At 41.9% G+C, this 18,551-nt stretch overlaps 1 protein-coding gene across 1 annotated transcript in view; it reads right to left on the bottom strand.

Annotated features, from left to right (window-relative positions):
• Nucleotides 1-2,795: 2,795 nt before the first annotated feature.
• Nucleotides 2,796-18,551, bottom strand: part of LOC308663061 (vomeronasal type-2 receptor 26-like) — a gene marked incomplete at both ends in the record, with an annotated part of 41,133 nt that continues 25,377 nt past the window's right edge. The window contains 2 exons of the mRNA XM_081319205.1: nt 2,796-3,706; nt 3,822-3,931. Of these exons, the coding sequence (XP_081175331.1) occupies nt 2,796-3,706; nt 3,822-3,931 (1,021 nt within the window). The remainder of the gene's footprint in view (nt 3,707-3,821; nt 3,932-18,551) is intronic.

The following is an 18,551-nucleotide window of genomic DNA, read 5'->3' as shown; positions in this document are numbered from 1 at the left end:
CCACAGGAAAAGAGTTCAGCCCGATGCCTGACTATCCTCAGGTGCCCTCTGCTTCCCAGACACTTGATCAATGGGTAAGGGGGTGGGAAGAGGTTTGGAGAAACATGAAAACAGCGTTTAAAAAAGACTTCTGAGACTTATAAAAAAACAAGCTGATAAAAAGAGGGCTCCCCAAAGAACATTCCAAGTGGGGGGAAAGGTTTATCTGTCAACTAATTATTTACATCTCAAATTACCTAGCAAGAAATTGGGACCAAAATTCTTGGGGCCTTTCCCCATTGTGAAAATCATCAACCCAGTCACAGTAAAATTGAAACTCCCCAGACTTTTGGGGAAAAATTCACCTGGTGTTCCAATGTAGCTTAATGAAAACTTTTTGAGCCTCCACTTTAAGACTTCCCCCTAAAAGAGCACCTGGACCCCTCATAGTAGCGGGTCAGACCCATTATGAAGTGAAACGTATTCTTGACTCTAGAATCTTTAAGGAAAAATTGCAGAACCTAGTACAATGGAAGGGATACCCATTGTCTGAAGCCATTTGGGTGAAATCTAGCAATGTGACAGACTTATCAAAGGTTTTATGAGAAACACCCCAACCAACCAAAAGCCAGCTCCTAATTTGTGTTTGTTGACATTACAGGATCTGTACTTTTGTAAGGGGGGCCAGATGTCAATGCTGCAAACAACTTACATGTTTTTGCACTGACAATATAAGAGACAGCCTGTTACTTTAATTGCTTCATTTGGCGGGGGAGGACATCTACCCGGATCTTGTGAGAAGATCGGAAAAGTCTGTGTACAGAATGGGAAGTGAAACCTCATATGTAAAACTAATTGGATAACGTGATTTATGATGTGTAGATAAGGGTGGGGATTGTGTGTGTGTTATGATGGGTTTGAGGGGAGGAGATTTCAGATTTTGGCATCCCTCCATGAGGGCCGATGTTTCATTTCATTATTAAGACTTTTAAGATAAATAATATGCCTGCAATTTGTTTGAATTGTGTCATTTATCGGAACCATGACAACAGAACTTTGTGGTACCCCACTGCTTACTTCTCTCCATGTGGAAGGAGTGCCAATGAGGACTACTCATTGAGTATGGTTTGTCAATCACCAACAAATCCAACTTGTGGTGATGTCCATTCCACCTATTTGTAGTTTACCAAGCAGTAGATTTTGGTCTATTTTGTCAAATGTCTTACTGAAATCTAAGTATATTATGTCCAGAGCATTTTGCTGGTCTACTAATTTAGTCACTTTATCAAAGAATGAAATAAGATTGCCTTGGCATGATCTGTTTTTGACAAACCCCTGCTGGCTACCAGTTATAACTTTGTTTGCTTGTAGTTGTTCACTGATCTGTTTTTTGATTATCTTTTCCAGGATCTTCCCAGGTATTGATGTTAGACTGATTGGTCTGTAGTTTCCTGGGTCTCTTTTTTTTTCCTTTCTTGAAGCCTGTGCCCTGCTTCGTTTTGTACTCCAAGGCCAAACTTGCCTGTTATTCTGGTTATCTTTTGGCTTCCTACTTTAGCATTCCAATCCCCCATGATGATAAGGGCATCATTTTTGGGTGTTAGTTCTATAAGGTGCTGTAGGGCTTCATAAAACCGGTCAATTTCATCCTCTTCAGGACCGGTGGTTGGGACATAGACTTGGACTACTGTGATATTGGATGGTTTGCCTTGGATTCGAACTGAGATCATTCTGTCATTTTGAGGATTGTATCCCAGTATTGCTTTTCCTACTCTTTTATTGACTATGAAGGCTACTCCATTTCTTCTGAGGGATTCTTGCCCCCAGTAGTATACCTGATGGTCATCTGAATTAAATTCACCCATTCCTGTCCATTTTAGTTCGCTGATACCTAAGATGTCGATGTTCAGTCTTGTCATCTCTTGTTTGACCACGTCCAGCTTTCCTTGATTCGTGGATCTTACATTCCAGGTTCCTATGGAGAAAAAATCTTTACAGCATTGGACTTTCCTTTCACCACCAGACACATCCACAGCTGAGCGTCCTTTCGACTTTGGCCCAGTCGCTTCATTCTTTCTGGTGCTACTAGTACTAGCCCTCTGCTCTTCCCCAGTAGCATATCAGACGCCTTCCGACCTGAGGGGCTCATCTTCCAGCGTCATATCGTTATGCCTTTTGGTACTGTCCATAGGGTTTTCACAGCAAAGATACTGGAATGGGTTGCCATTTCCTTCTCCAGTGGATCACGTTTTGTCAGAACTCTCTGCTATGACCTTTCCGTCTTGGGTGGCCCTGCACGGCATAGCTCATAGCTTCATTGAATTACACAAGCCCCTTCGCCATGACAAGGCAGTAATCCATGAAGGGGTTCGTTAAACTACACATACCCAATTCCAGCAACCGTTCCCTATATGTTTTGGCCTCCAGCCCCCTAATCATCTTTGTTGCTCTTCTCTGTACCCTTTCTAGAGTCTCGACATCTTTTCTACATCGTGGTGACCAAAACTCGATGCAGTATTCCAGGTGTGGCCTTACCAAAGCATTGTAAAGTGGTATTAGTACTTCACTTGATCTTGATTCTATCCCTTTAAATGATTCTATCCCTTCTTTAAATGATTTTCAAAGAATTCTTTTTAGCAAGTTTTATTGTGATGAAAGGAAATAGAGTAAAAAGATTCCAGCCATTCAACCATTTCCAATTTAGAAACATAAAATTCTGATCTTTTTGACTCCAGCATACTATCTAAGTGGAAATAATTAATATTTGCATTCAAAAACAAGGAGCTTTTACAATTCTTTACAATATCATAATAGTGTTATGTTTTTGCGTTTATTCTGGCTGTAATCTGCTCCTTTGTGTTCAGATCTGGCCTCAGTATGATAATGTAGCACTTAGGGATGAATATGCAACCCAACAGACCAGCACTGGATGCCAAGATGGAGAAGACCTGCACAGCCACCATGTATTTCCCCTTGGTGCTCAAGTAGGTGGGCACAAAAGTCACCCAGACACTGCAGAAGACCAGCATGCTGAAGGTGATCAGCTTGGCTTCGTTAAAGGCCCCAGGGAGATTCCTGGCCAGGAAAGCCACTGTGAAACAGATGACAGCCAAAATGCCCATGTAACTGAGGGTGGTGTAGAACATGACAACAGACCCTTCATTGCATTGCAGGATGATGACTCCAGGTTGAGAGTGGAGGTCATATTCAGGGAATGGGAGAGAAAGTCCAAGCCAGATGGAGCAGATTATAATTTGGACAGCAGAACAAGAAAGGATGATGGAGTTGGCCAAGGTCTTCCCCAACCATCTCTTCATTCGGTTTCCTGGTTTTGCGGCCAGGAATGCCAGCACCACTGTGATTGTCTTAGCCAAGAGCGAAGAAATGGCAACTGAAAAGATGATGCTGAAAACTGTTTGTCGGAGAAGGCAGGTGGCTTTCCTTGGTTGACCAATGAAGAGAAAAGAAGACAAGAAGCAAAGCAGGAGGGAGACCACAAGGATGTAAGAGAGGTCCCGGTTGTTAGCTTTCACAATTGGAGTTTCTTTATATTTAATAAATATGATTAAAACAAAGCCTGTAGTTAGAAACAAGAATAGGGCAAAGGAAATCAGGATGATTCCCAGATGTTCTTCATAAGACAGGAAGGTTATAACTTTGGAGATACATTGGATTCTCTTCTCATTTGCATATTTATCATCTGGACACTTGATGCATTTTTCTGTATCTGAGAAAACCAAAAGGATTATTTTTTAAAACAATCTGTCCTTTCATATTTATAAATTAGCTTCTTGGGACAACAACTGATACCAGGAATCTGCCTTTCTTCTGGTGTCACCCACCTTCCTGAGTGGAGATGGTCCCCTCTGGACAAGGAACACAGTCATAGCAACAATCTGGCTCTCCTTCTCGCTTCTGCTTGACAAATCCAGGACGACAATTTTCCACACACCTAGACAGAGGCAGAGACTAAGCAGAAAAAGATTGGCAAAGAAAATGCATTAGGACATTTTCCTAACACATCATTATCTCTACCCAGTAAAAAGTATCCAAGGGCTTCACAGGGGTGACTATAACCTAACCAATTCCCTGCATTCTTAATATTTTTTGTAGTATTTTATTAATTTTCTAATTTTACATTTAAGTATTTAAAAAGCAATGTGGTGGCTGGGTTAATTGATAATTCAATAGCATACAAAAATCTTTAGTACAAATCTCAAGGTACCACATCAAATACTTCCTCTCTTTTTTCCCTTAATATCTACTGTCTCATATTTGAACTAATACAGTTCTTATTATATCAATTGAGTAAAAATAGCATTATTACATTTATCAATAAATTTTTAGCTTATACATATGAAACTCTTCAAAAGAACTTTGAGGCATTGTTTACCTTAAAAAATCTTTTATTCAAGAAGCATAATATTGGGACTACATAGTTGAAGCCAAAAACTGAATTCCCCTCCCCTTGGACCAAAGTAGAAAAGCACAATTCCCTCCTCCATCTAAAAGTCATAAATCACATTCCCCAATTGGCTTGAAATACGGGCTCTCTCTACAGCTCTCCAGCCTGCCAAATTGTTATCAACTCTAGGCTCAGTAACCTTGAATTCCCACGGCTTAGTTTTTTGTTGTTATGACTAACTGGACTCTCATCCACATCCCCCCTCCCAGCATCAATCAACTCTAAAACTGAAAGAGAAAAATGAATGCATTTCCATTAACTTTTAATATTTATACTTCCAAGTTTTAAGTGACCAAAGTTTTCTTTCTCTCAATTCACAACAAAATCTAGTATTTAAAATACACATCTTGTCTATTTGAGTATATTCTATTTTAATTGATAATATAAAATCCTCTCTAATAAATCAAAACCCCAATTTTCTTCAGCCTTATTCTAGCTTTCTTCCTTTGCCAGTTCGCCTTCCATCTCAGTGCTTTTAAGTCATTAAATAGATGTTGTTATATATATTTGAAATAAGAGAGACTATCCAGTTGCCATTTTTGAAGGGTTAAAAATAATCTCTCTATTATTCCAAATCCCCATAGTTGTCCTGATATGTTTGTCTTCCCTTCAATCTGTTCTTCTTGCTCCTCAAATTTCTTCTGATTTATATAGAAAGTCTTTTCCATTTTCAGTGTTGTCAGTCCCTTTTTTGCATTTTTCATTGACTGTATTTGTCGGTCAGTTGAATCTTCTATCATAGTATTTAATTGTTCCACTTCTGTTATCTTCTGCATAGTTGATTCTTTAATTGTGGTCAAAATTTGGGTTCGTATATCTAGGCTGATATATTGTTCTTTTCTGTAGCATCTTATTTCATCACAAGCTGAAAGAATGGTTTCATATATTGCTTTCAACATAAAAAGAATCTGTTCTTGGTCTTCACCCATATTCTCTTGATGGTATGTTAAGTTGAGGGCTTTAAAGTAAGAGAAGGAAAATAATTTTATAACTGGGTATAGGACACAGCTGAGCTTCTCACAGCTGGTATTTCTCAAGGTTGAAAAAGTCTTATCTATAGTCTGGGCTTCAAGCCAAGTCTCCTTTAGACAATAAAAGTTGTAATATCAAACTTGGCCACAAGATGTCACCAATGCCATTTAAGGTTTTTTAAGTCCAAAATTTTTATAATCCTTTTTCCAATTTTCTTTTTTGTAAATAAAAACCAAAGTCTTCTGTAACGATAAGAAATCTTTTGATTCCCAAATTTTAGAAGCATATAAATCCACTTAGATTAAGGTTATTCTTTCAATGTTTTAACTCCCCTGGATAGTCAGTTGCTGCTATTCTTACAGGGTGGGATAGAAGTTCCCTTCCCTCTCACGGGGGGGAAGATGCTTTGGGCAGCTTTTACAGGAAAATAAAATACTTGGGATTGAAGAGAGGTTCAGATCTCAGCCAGTCTCATCTACGCTGCTTTAGAAGTGCCTTGTGGTAAGTTTGACTTTGGCTGTCTGCAGCCTAGTGACGAGCCATATTTCTATGGCTGGTCTTTCGTCTGTCAGTTTGGAGGACTGCCCTGGATCAAGTGGAAAGGCTACCCCGCGATCAAGTGGGGGTCCCCTCCTTGCTTGTCGCCCCTACAGGGCGACTCTCAACCCTTTCCAGGGTCCCCCAGCAGAGAGAAACTGAACACGGAAGACGGAGCTTGCCTTCCAGCATCCGTGGCAACCACGATGGCAAACCGGAAGTCCCCTGCATTCTTAATATAGCCTTGAAGTCAAAGTATCTGTTGCTATTAAATGAAATTGAAATGTCTACATTTTAAATTTTTGTACTACAAGGATCTGTGATCAAGTTAGTATCTTCTGACTGAGACAATCTTCAAAAGTACATTGTAGATTACATAAAATGCCCTCTTCTTTTGAAATAATATAGAATAAAACTGGAAGGTACCTTGGAGGTCTTCTAGTCCAGCCCCCTGCTCAAGCAGGAGAACCTATACTATCACAGATAAGTGACTCTCTAGCCTCTTCTTAAAAGTCTCCAGTGATGGAGCACCCACAATTTCTGAAGGTGAGCTGTTCCACTGGTTCCTCCGATACCCTCCAGTTAAGATGCAAAAAAATTCCATACAAGTTCGGACTACAAAAGGAGATATTATTTTATTTTATTTTTCCAATTTATATGACTGCCACTTTAGTAAAATAATTAAGAGTAAACGTGACTGCATTCCGTTGTGCAGCAGGAACTGGGAGATGAATATGATCCCTAAAGTCAGAAAGGGATATTTCTACAGAAAAGGTCCTTTCTCTTCAATAATTACAATTAGGTGATGCCAACTGATATGAAAAGAGAATCCCACATCTATTACTAGTTAAATTTATAGCATCCTTTTGCCCAGAGAAGATTTAAGGAAGCTAACAGTATAGAGAAAATCTAAAACTATAATCAAATTAGGCCAATGGAATCCTTTGGAGGGATGCTTTCATTCAAGTGGGCTTCAAATGAAGTTTCTGTTAGAAACCAAAGATCAAGTCAAACTATTTTTCCTTTCAAATTGTTTGACATTATATGATCCTTGGTATACTCTGAGTTTGGTTGCTGTTGTTGTTTACAGATGTTTCATTATACAACTGGGTAATATCATCAATGCCAGAAAAGAATGGGGTTTGCTCACTCTTTCTGTACAAGTGGCTTGGCTGTTTATGTATAAGTGCCGTGTCTGACATTACTATAGATCAATCAATCCATCAGAATAGAGCTGGAAGGGACCTTGGAGATCTTCTAGTCCAGCCCCCTATTCAAGCAGGAGATCCTATATCATTTCAGACAAGTGACTGTCTAGTCTCTTCTTAAAAACCTCCAGTGATGGAGCGCCCACAACTTCTGAAGGCAACTTCTCTTCCACTGGTTAATTGTTCTCACTGTCAGGACGTTTCTCCTTAATTCCAGGTTGCTTCTCTCTTTGATCAGTTTCTAACCATTGTTTCTTGTCTTGCCTTCTGGTGCTTTGGAAAATAAGTTGACCCCCCCTTCTTTGTGGTGGTCCTTCAAATACTGGAATATTGCTATCATGTCACTCAAGTCCTTCTTTTCTTTAGACTAGCCATAACAAATTCCTGCCAGGAGTGATTTTCATTTGGGTCAAACTCATGAAACTTTGTGTGTTAAACTAATTGGTGAATGTGATTCATGACATGTAATTAAGGGAGGGAATTTCTGCAGGATTCTAGCACTCATCCATGAATGCCGATGCTTCATTCATTATTATAGACTTTTTTAGAATAAACAATCATGCAATGTTCTTTGATCTGTCTCATTAATTGGAACCATGACATCATGCCAGAATCTTCTTTCTTTCAAACATCCTAGGGGGTCCTGAGCCCCCGCCGCTATCTCTAGTAAGGGAGAGAAGCTGGCAAAGATTCAGGGAAGAATCTTCATCATGGGAAGAGGAACCTTGCTTGGAGACAATAACCTGGCTGCTGATGAAACCTCAGAGGAGGGAGTAATAGATGGCTTGCTGTAGAAAGATGAGTTTGGGCAAATCTCCAAACCAAGCAGTTAAGTGAGCCTATCTGGTTGTCAGGCTGGAACCACTCCAGCAGAGACTACAGATGCCTTGAGACTGCACTGCCAGAGTCTTAAAAAGCAGAATGGTGGAAAGCTACCAAACCATCTGCCACTGAGAATTTGGGTGAGTGGAAAATCCTGTCTGCAGACCAGACAGCCTGCCAGCCCCAGGAGTCCCCTGCCAGGCCCTCCAGACCCACAGAGACAGAAAACCCCAACCTAGGGCCTCTGCAGCAATGGGAGGTTGGGGAACCCCCTCGAGTGAAAGGCCAACAACCTCTGAGCTTGCCACAGCTAATAGAGACCTTGCAACAGCTGGGGGTGGTACAGAAGCCTGGAGATCAGAAGCTGGTGGAAGGACAACAACAGCAAGGGTGGCAGCAGCAGGGCCCGAATGTGCAACCCCTGAACATACAGCAAGACCAGTGGGGCCAGCAGCAGTGGGGGGGGCAGCAATCAATGATGGCCACACCCTTTAGAGCAACCTTTGATGGGGACCCAGAGAAACTGATTTTTTTTTCCTAAACCAAGTACCCTCTCATTTGAATCGCTGGGCCTATCTCTACCTGGACCCAGGTGCTATGGTCAATGGAACTGTGTCCAGCCTAGAGGGAGAAGCATCAGGATGGTTAAACAATTTATATAATGAGCAAACCCCTGAATTGGAGGACCCCCACCTCTTCCTCCTAGGGCTGAGAGAGAGATTTGAGGACCCATCCATTGCCTTCAAAGCAGAAGAACAAATCCACAAGATAAAAAAAAGCTGGCCGGCCTGCCCTGGAGTATGTGTGGCAGTTTTGCATACTAGCCAGTCAGATAGGGAGATGGCCTGAGCAATCCATAATTCATCATTTCAGGAAAGGGTTGGACGGCCACCTTTCTCAGGCCTGAATATACCGAGCTGTACCTGACCAGTTGCAAGAATGGTACTGGGCAGTGGTAAGATTAGATGTTCAGCTCGCCTGCTATAAGAAGCCTCTCCCACCTGAAGCTGAGCCAAAGTCAGAACAACCCGAATGGCAATCACCCCCACAAAATTTTCCAGCTACTGTGACCGCTGAAAGACCCAGGCCACCTGTAGGTCCAGCAATTAAGTGTTTCTGGTATGGACAGCAGGGACATCGAGCAGCAAAATGCCCAGTCCCCTACCCCCAACTGCAGAACAGACCAGAACCAGAAGTGAGAAAGAAACCTGCACAGCCACTAATGGGAGAGAAATCCAACCTGATGACGCAGGAACCTGTTGCCCAGATCACATCCCCCACATGGGAAGATGCCGGAACTCAGGCTGGATCCACCCCCGGTTTACCCTCTTTCAACAGCAACGACGAAGGAGAGAATGACCCGATGGTGAGCTGACATGTCCCACCTTTTTTATTACCTGCCAAGATCATAATCCCTAAGTCGGGTACGCAGGTAGATTTAAAGGTGCTAGTTGATTCTGGATGCTCCCGATGCATCATTAGCTTGCCATTTGCCATGAAACTGGGGATACGAGCAAAACTGGTCTCTAAACCTGTGATGTTCGAGCAAGCTGATGGCTCCTTAATGGGAGGGACTTTACTCACGCAATTAATGGAACCCCTACGTTTAGAAATAGGTGAGCACTGGGAATTTATTCACTTCCTGGTGGCCCCAAAAATGACTGGGACTGTGATCTTAGGATTAGCCTGGTTGGACAAATGGAAGCTATTTATTTGGTGAGAGAAAGGAATGAAAACTGGGAGACTACCTATAGGGCCCGATCCCCACACTGATTCAACAGATGTTACAGGGAATTTTAGCCCACCCAATGAGAGAACACACATGGCTGCCTCATGGCCACCAGGCAAGCCGCTCATCCCCAGCGAGTACCAGGACCTAGTGGAGGCATTTAGTGAGAAAGAATGCGATACCTTGCCTCCTCACTGCCCAATTATTGTTCCATTGAACTGTTGCTGGAGGCCAAACTTCCACAACTAAGAATGTACGCTATGTCCCCCCTTAAAATGGAGGAGATGCAGTGATATGTGGATACAAACCTAGCGAGGGGATTCATTGAATGGGCCAAGTCTACTGTGGGAGCCCCTGTGTTGTTCAAAGAAAAAAAAAGATGGGTCTCTTCGTCTCTGCGTAGACTATAAGGGCCTTAATGCTGTGAGTATGGAAAATAAATACCCTCTCCCCCTCCTGAAAGACTTACTAACTCACCTGGCAAAGGGGAGTGTCTTCACTAAGTTAAACCTGAGAGAAGCATATTACCAGGTGAGAATAAAGGAGGGGGATGAGTGGAAAATGGCCTTCAACTGCCCCTTGGGAAGCTACCAATTCAAAGTCATGCCATTTGGATTGCAGGGGGGCCCAGCCGTATTTATGTAGTTGATTAATGAGATCCTACAGGATCATTTATACAAAGGGGTTCTGGTGTATCTTGATGACATTCTGATATACAGTACGAATATGACTGACCACATAAGACTGGTCAGAGAAGTGTTAAAGAAACTACTGAATGCCAAACTTTATGTCAAATTTTTGAAATGTGAATTTCACCAACCTAATTAGATTATCTTGGCTATAGAATTTCCAATGAGGGCATCAAAATGGATGCAGCCAAAGTGAAAGCTATAATTGAATGGCAGCCCCCAAAGATTTGCAAACAGCTCTAGAGCTTCCTAGGGTTTGCCAACTTCTACCGTCAATTCATTCCCTCTTTTGCCGAGATTGCTCTACCCCTTACAGAACTACTCAAAACAGGCAAGGGAGGGGGAAAACCATGACCTGGCCAACTCATAGCATGGGCTATGAGTTGTCAGAAAGCTTTTGAGAATTTAAAAAGACTATTTTTGGCTGAACCGGTTCTAAAGCACCCCTGTCCAGGGCAGCCCTTCGTAATTCAAGTGGCTGGGGCTAAAATGAGATGTAGAAAACTATGTCAGGAGTTGTACTATATGTGCCACCATGAAAAGAACCATGGTATTTTTCTTTAGACTAGCCAAACTCAAGTCCTGCAGCCATTCTTCATATGTTTTAGTCTTCAGACCTTGGATTATTTTAGTTGCTCTTCTCTAAATTTTTTCCAAAGTCTCAACATCTTTTTTGTAGTATAATGATCTAGTCTAGTTTATTTTATTTTATTTTATTATATTATATTTATATACCGCCCTTTCCCGAAGGACTCAGGGCGGTTTACAGGGTGATTAAAACAAAAAATACAGAAGTTAAAAACAGTTTAAAAAATTATATCAGTCCCTGAACAAATAAAACCCCAGTTAAAATTAAAATTAAAATTAAAATTCTAGCCTGGGCCAGAGAGCTCGAAGAGCCAGGTCTTCAGGTCCCGGCAGAATGAACAGAGGTTGGGGGCAGTCCTAAGCTCCACTGGCAGCTGGTTCCAAAGGGCAGGCACACCCACTGAGAAGGCCCTATCCCTGGGTGTTGTCCGCCGGCAATCTCTTACCGGCGGTACCCTGAGAAGACCCTCCCTGTGGGAGCGCACTGGACGAAGGGAGCTTGATGCCAGCAGCAGGTGTTCCCTCAGATAACCCGGACGCAAGCCATTTAGGGCTTTATAGGTCATCACCAGCACCTTGAATCTCACCCGGAGGGCAACCGGGAGCCAATGCAGCTCGCGGAGTAGAGGTGTTACACGGGAGTATCGGGAAACCCCCATCACAACTCGCGCGGCCGCATTCTGCACCAGCTGAAGCCTCCGAGTGGTCCTCAAGGGCAGCCCCATGTAGAGAGCGTTGCAGTAGTCTAAACGGGAGGTCACGAGCGCATGAGTGACTGTGCGTAGGGCATCTCGGTCCAGATAGGGTCGCAACTGGCACACCAGGCGAACCTGGGCAAAAGCCCCCCTAGTCACGGCTCCTATATGGTCTTCAAAATTGAGTCGTGAATCCAGGAGGACGCCCAAGTTGCGAGCCCTATCAACGGGGGGTAACACCTCACCCCCCATCGTTAGAGGTGGAATAGCCTGGTTAGCCCGAGATGCCGATATGCACAGCCACTCAGTCTTGGCGGGATTGAGACGAAGCCTGTTTCTCCCCATCCAGACCTGGACCGCCTCCAGGCAATGGTCTTTAAGATTTTGCAAAACAAAGAATATACGCCATACCTTGTTCAGTAACTTCAGATGTGATACAATAGTTTTGTTGATAGTAAGTTTCTGCCTTTCAAAACTGCCCATTTGTTCTCTAACAAAGGACATATCGGGCATAACTACCAAAATTCTGATGTTTAGGTCAGCTGTTATATCTCCATTTGAGTCCCAGTACAGTTTGTTCCTTGTAATATTGAAAAACACATTCTTGTCCAGAAAGCGATGAAGCTAGAATGAAAAAAAAATCAGGAATCCCAAAGGAGTAAACTAGGTTTCTTACTTTTTTTTTAGTTTACAAAAAACTTTATTTTTTTTTTGACATATGACATTTCTACAGTTGCCTAACTTGCAAATACTCATAAGCGGGAGAGGAAATGTCACCCCTATCTTCAAAAGTGAAAAAGGAAAGAGTCAGAAAATTACAGACCTCTCAGACTGACATCAATTAATGTAAATATTCTAGAGCAAAACTTAGATCATTCATAAAAAGTGAATGGTGATGAAGTAATTTTCAAAAGCAAAAGCCAAAAGATTTGTCAAGATGAAAGATTACCAAGCTAATTTCCTATTTTTTATCATTTAATTTTCTTAATAGATTTTGGAATGCTGCTGATAGTATATACCTTGAATTTTGCAAAGCTGGGAGTCAGGTTATTGAGATGAAATTGAAGAGACGGCTGACAGCTGGGTTAATGCCACAATGAGCTTTACAAAGGACAAAGGACAAGGAGCACACTGTGAGATTGTCTGTCTATGCTCCGTGAGATAAGATTGACAAAATCTGAAGGGATCTTGTCAGCTGCTCCTGAGTAGATCACTGGGAGCTTTGGAGCACAACTAGCTCCAAACCTCAGATAAAGACTGTTTATGGACACTAAATCTACTTTGTAAAGCACATTTCTTTTGGGGGGGGAAATTACAGCAAATAGAGACCTTCAACACACATAGAAAAATTAGTACCAATCTGACGAACGAGCCCTCACCCAGGGAAAGAAATAAAACTAAGAGAGAAAAGAAAATAAGACTGAAATTAGAAGAAAAAAACCTGTATAAAAATTTCAACTAAGAAAAAAAAAATGGGATATCAGTTGAATTTGGATTTTTTTTTACTTCTACTTCTGTTTTTAAGTAGATAGATAAATAAGTAGATGAGAGAGACAAACAGACAGATAGCGAGAGAGATAATAAGATGATGATGAAGAGATAGATAGATAGATAGATAGATAGATAGATAGAAAATATCTTTATCGACCTCAGCAAAGGAAGCATTTTATGGAAAAGAAACAGCAAATAGTAAGAAATAGCTAACACAGCAAGAATTATTAATGCAGGAAGATGGAGAGCTTAAGACGAAATGAACAATGCGAGCAACTGCAATAGAATATAGTCTTCAGTGGTTTTCATATGCACAATTAAAAGGAAGGTTTGATGTAGATAAACCCTCTCTACATGGGGCTGCCCTTGAAGTCCACTCGGAGACTCCAACTGGTGCAGAATGCAGCCGCGCGAGTTGTGCTGGGAGCTTCCCGATACTCCCATGCTACACCTTTGCTCCGCGAGCTGCATTGGCTGCCGGTTGCTCTCCGGGTGAGGTTCAAGGTGTTAGTGATGACTTACAAAGCCCTACATGGCATGGGTCCGGATTACCTACGGCAACACCTGCGGCCGGCGTCAACTTCCCTCCGTCCAGTGCGCTCCCACAGAGAGGGCCTCCTCAGGGTGCCTTCGATCAAGGAATGTCGATTGGTGGCCCCCAGGGGGAGGGCGTTCTCTGTGGGCACGCCAGACCTTTGGAACCGCTTGCCGGTTGAGCTTATTATGTATTGCCCTGTTCACCGCCCTGAGTCCTTCGGGAGAAGGGCAGTATACAAATTAAATTATTATTATTATTATTATTATTATTATTATTATTATTATTATTATTATTATTATTATTATTATTATTATTATTATTATTATTATAACTGGAATTTTTTAAAAAAATTATGTTTTATGTTTAAAAAAAAACATAAAACAGAATCTGAAATTGAACTATGTACAAAAGATGAGCATGTAATACCGTGTTTCCCCCCAAATAAGCCCTAGCTTGATTTTTGGGGTGGCCCCCAAAATAAGCCCTACTTAAGACCCTGCCCACTCTTGTCCCACCATCTGTTTTTGGCAGGCAGGATTGCATACCTCTCCCTCCCACCTTCTGCCTCCGCCTCCTGCCGTTCCAACACTGTGATGTGCCTAATATACAAGATGTATCTTGTGCCAATTGAAAAACATGAAGGGACATTTTATCATGCATGGTGGAGAAGGAAGAAGGAGGAGGAGGAGGAGGAGGAGGAGGAGGAGGAGGAGGAGGAGGAGGAGGACAAATACACATGAAGATACAAAGAAGTTTGAAGATTAATATTGTAAAGAAACTACACTGGGACTTACAAACAATGAACTAGAAAAGAGCTATAGAAAATTGATTCATCTAGGATAACAAGGAAAAAGCAAATGAAATGATGATTTATTGATTTAATGATTTAAGAAGTGGTTTGAATAAGGGCTTGAAAGGGCCCAGGCTGAGGAGAAATTTTTAATTGGGGTTTTAAGTATACAGGGTCAATTTAATATTTTTTAATTTGGTTTTTTTTTAACTTTTGTATGGTGGATTTTTTTAATTTCCTGTAAACCGCCCTGAGTCCTCAGGGAATAGGGCGGTATATAAATGTAACTAAATAAATAAATAAAATAAATAAAATTTATGCAACAATTAAGAGATTTAACGTTAATTAATTAATTAAGATTTAACAATAATATTAAGAGATTTAACATTTAAGAAAGGCCATACTAAGGCTTTGTAAAGTGATATTAATAGTGCACATGATCTTGATTCTATCCGTCTATTAATAAATAAACTTAATTACAAGAAAGCTGATTCTGTGCTAAACAATAGGAAAAACATATCAGAAGGAAGAGCAGCGCGATGGTGAACCAGACCAGATCAACCATGCTTGGCGTCCAGTGGGAAGGCAGAGGCCCATCTCTCAGCACATGGATTGGCCATCAAGACAGATGCCTCTAGAATTTGTTGAGTTAACCCACATAGTTAGTTGTCCCATATGGCAGAGGCAGCTAGGGAGGCATGGCCAGGGAGGAGTGGCCAGAGAGGGACACCTGCGGAGGGGCAGCTGCTGTGGGTTGGAGGGGATGGGAGAGTGAGGTGAAGCAACCAGGGCAAGGTGGCTGCCAGCAATTGTCCTAGACCCTGCCTACTAGACACAAACAACCTGCAGTTGTAAAAAACAGTGGCACAATGTGAAAATAATCAGCAAAAACAAAAGAGATGTTTAACGTGCTACTTCCCATCCCTAGAACTGGGAGCAGAAGGTGGTGGAAGAACAAGAGGTTGAGGTGGTTCCCTCCTTCTTTCCATTCTTTCTTGGAAGGAATTAGTTTAATGGATCCTTGCAGGACCCCATACCTGCCATGGCTGCACCCTTAGAGCCCCCAACTTTTCTTTGCCCTCATTCTTTCTCCCCTTGGATCTGGAGGTATATGCAACATTCAATGCATGTATCACCATCTTAACAACACTGTAGAAACGGTGGTCATTTGAAATCAGGATTCCCTTCCTTTGCTGTAGCATATCCAATGGTGCTTTCTCGATGCATCTTCTCCGGCCTTTGAAAGAAAAGACATGCTTGGAATAAGAACAGTTAAAAGCCTTTTCTTTGAAATCTCTGTTAAAATGGTAAAAGTCTGCAAAGGAATCATATATTTGCTCCTTTTTGTCAATGATAAGAAAGGAGAAAATACTGTGGATGTATCGTAAATAACTCCAAGTAGGATGCAATAAATGATAATATACATATAAGGCTGTGGTGATCCAGACTTTTCCTTCAATGGGTTCCAACAAGTCTTCAAGTGTCTCGTATACAGAGAACATTCCGTGCGGGAGACAAACAAGTTCCATAAAGTAAACAAAGGCATTCACTTGTCTCCAGCTAATAAGAGCAGCAGTATTGAATGTTGTAAGTCTAATCATTGAAAATCTTTGTGAAACAACCACACAAATGCCATTCCTGATTAGCATGGGAGTCAAACTCTTGACAAAATTCTCTGCATTGTCTGTGTCTGATGCAACAATGCCAACCATGGTCCATCTGAAATGGAGGAGAAGTTTGACTATTGCTGGGCACAGGATTCCTTCTTTGGGGACCATTTGGTGGAGAAAAGGGAAATGAGTTTTGTCACTCAGAGTGTCTGAAACACTTTTATAAGCAATCTAAAAAAGAAAGAATTTTTTTGTTTTATCTGGAACTGGATCAACATCAACTTCTGGAGGCAAGTTGGTGCACTGATTAATTGTTCTAACTGTCAAGAAATTTCTTCTTAGTTCTAGGTTGCTTCTCTCCTCGATTGTCCTGTCCTCAGGTGCTTTGGGGAATAGCTTGACTCCCACCTCTTTGTGGCAGCCCCTGAGATATTGGAATACTGCTATCATGTCACCCTAGTCCTTCTCTTCATTAAACTAGACATACCCAATTCCAGCAACTGTTCTGTGTTTTAGCCTACAGTCCCCTAATCATCTCTGTTGCTCTTGTCTGCACATTTAGTCTGTCATAGTTGTGTCCCTCCTAATGCTTTTTATCTCTTGCATATTCACGAGGATGCAGCAGAAGCCCTAGAAATTATGGGGATGCTGTCATGGGGAGCTATGGCTACTTTGTTCCTTGCCCTTTCCCCACTGTGGATCTCCAGTCCCTAGCCATGACACCTCCAATGACCTCAATGAAATACAGTTCTGGTTTTCATGGCGAAGATGAATCTGGAGCTATCACCCACCCACAACCCATTACATGTATATACTGTCAGATGGGTACATTTACAATGGATACAGTCTCACACCAACCTGTGGGATTTTGTAGAACCCTGTCACAGTGGATATCTGCACAGAGATGTCATCATCACTTGCATCAATAAGAGCCAAGAGGTTGTCCTTTTTCCCACAGCTATAGTTGGGAACATTGGCTTCTCCAGTAGAGAGGATGTCCAGCAAGGCATCTGAAGTCATAATGGTGTTCATATAGTTGTCATGGATGTTGTAACCCAGTGTCAGGTTGTGCAGGAGATGGCTTTTCTTGTTGACCTCTTTAAAGGCCAAAATGAAGGATAGAACATCTGAATTCTGAGTTTCTGATTCACTGTAAACAAATGTGCACAACATCATCATCACCACTGACCCCCAATAATGTATGTTGAGTTTATTCCCATTTGATTTTATAAACCTTTTTAGCCTTAAACCAGGTTTGATCCAGATTCAAAGGCAAATTGCTAATTAATTTTGCAAGTCGAAAGACTTATTTTTTTAGAAATTGGATATGATTTAGCATTTAACATGAGGGGAAGCCCCAGGAAAGAGAAAACCTCCAATACTTGGTCGAATTCCAAGTGCCGCATAACAGAGTGAGCGCCTGTTACTCGTCCCAGCTTCTGCCAACCTAGCAGTTCGAAAGCACGTACAAAATGCAAGTAGAAAAATAGGGACCACTACGGTGGGAAGGTAACAGCGTTCCGTGCGCCTTTGGCGTCTAGTCATGCCGGCCACATGACCACGGAGACATCCTCGGACAAGCGCTGGCTCTTTGGCTTTGAAACGGAGATGAGCACCGGCCCCTAGAGTTGGAAACGACTAGCACGCATGTGTGGGGGAAACTTTACCTTTAACTTTACCTACAAATGTTAGCACTGAAGTCAGGCACTGCAGGGGTTTCGTCTCTGCCCAGACTGAGGTATCCTACAAACTAAACAGCTGAGCAGGTGACAAACTTCTCTTGAAGTTTATATCACTGTTTAATGCTTCTTTCCTTCTAGGTTAACCTTGCTACATTCAGCTTTTTCCAGCAGAATTTATTCACACAGACATGTGTTTCAGACACTCTGAGTGACAAAAACTCATTTCCCCTTTCTCCACCAAATGGTCCCCCAAAGAATTGAACTAGCGTAAAGAAAAGAAAAAAAACAGGGGCGACATGATAGCAGTATTCCACTATTTGAGAGGCTGTCACAAAGAAGAGGGGGGTCAAATTATTCTCCAATGCACTACAGGGCAGAATAAGAAACAATGGTTGGAAACTGATCAAAGAGAGAAGCAACCTGGAATTAAGGAGAAACTTCCTAACAGTGAGGACAATTAACCAGTGGAACAGCCTGCCTTCAGAAATCATGGGCATTAGATCGCTGGAGGTTTTTAAGAAGAGACTGGACAGTCACTTGTCTGAGATGGTATAGGCTCTCCTGCTTGAGCGAGGGGCTGGACTAGAAGACCTCCAAGGTCTCTTCCAGCTCTGTTCTATTCTAAGGAACATGTCACAGGCTGAATTACTCACACACTAGATTGAACAAAAGGCATCTCACTGAAATGGAATGGCTTGTACAGAGCATGTGTTGCAGTGAGAATCATACTAATCAGATGGTCTCCTTGATTGTAGT

This window comes from Vipera berus (assembly GCF_964194415.1).
Source record: "Vipera berus genome assembly, chromosome: 2".
Classification (NCBI taxonomy): domain Eukaryota; kingdom Metazoa; phylum Chordata; class Lepidosauria; order Squamata; family Viperidae; genus Vipera; species Vipera berus.
This window is presented reverse-complemented; position numbering and strand designations above follow the sequence as displayed.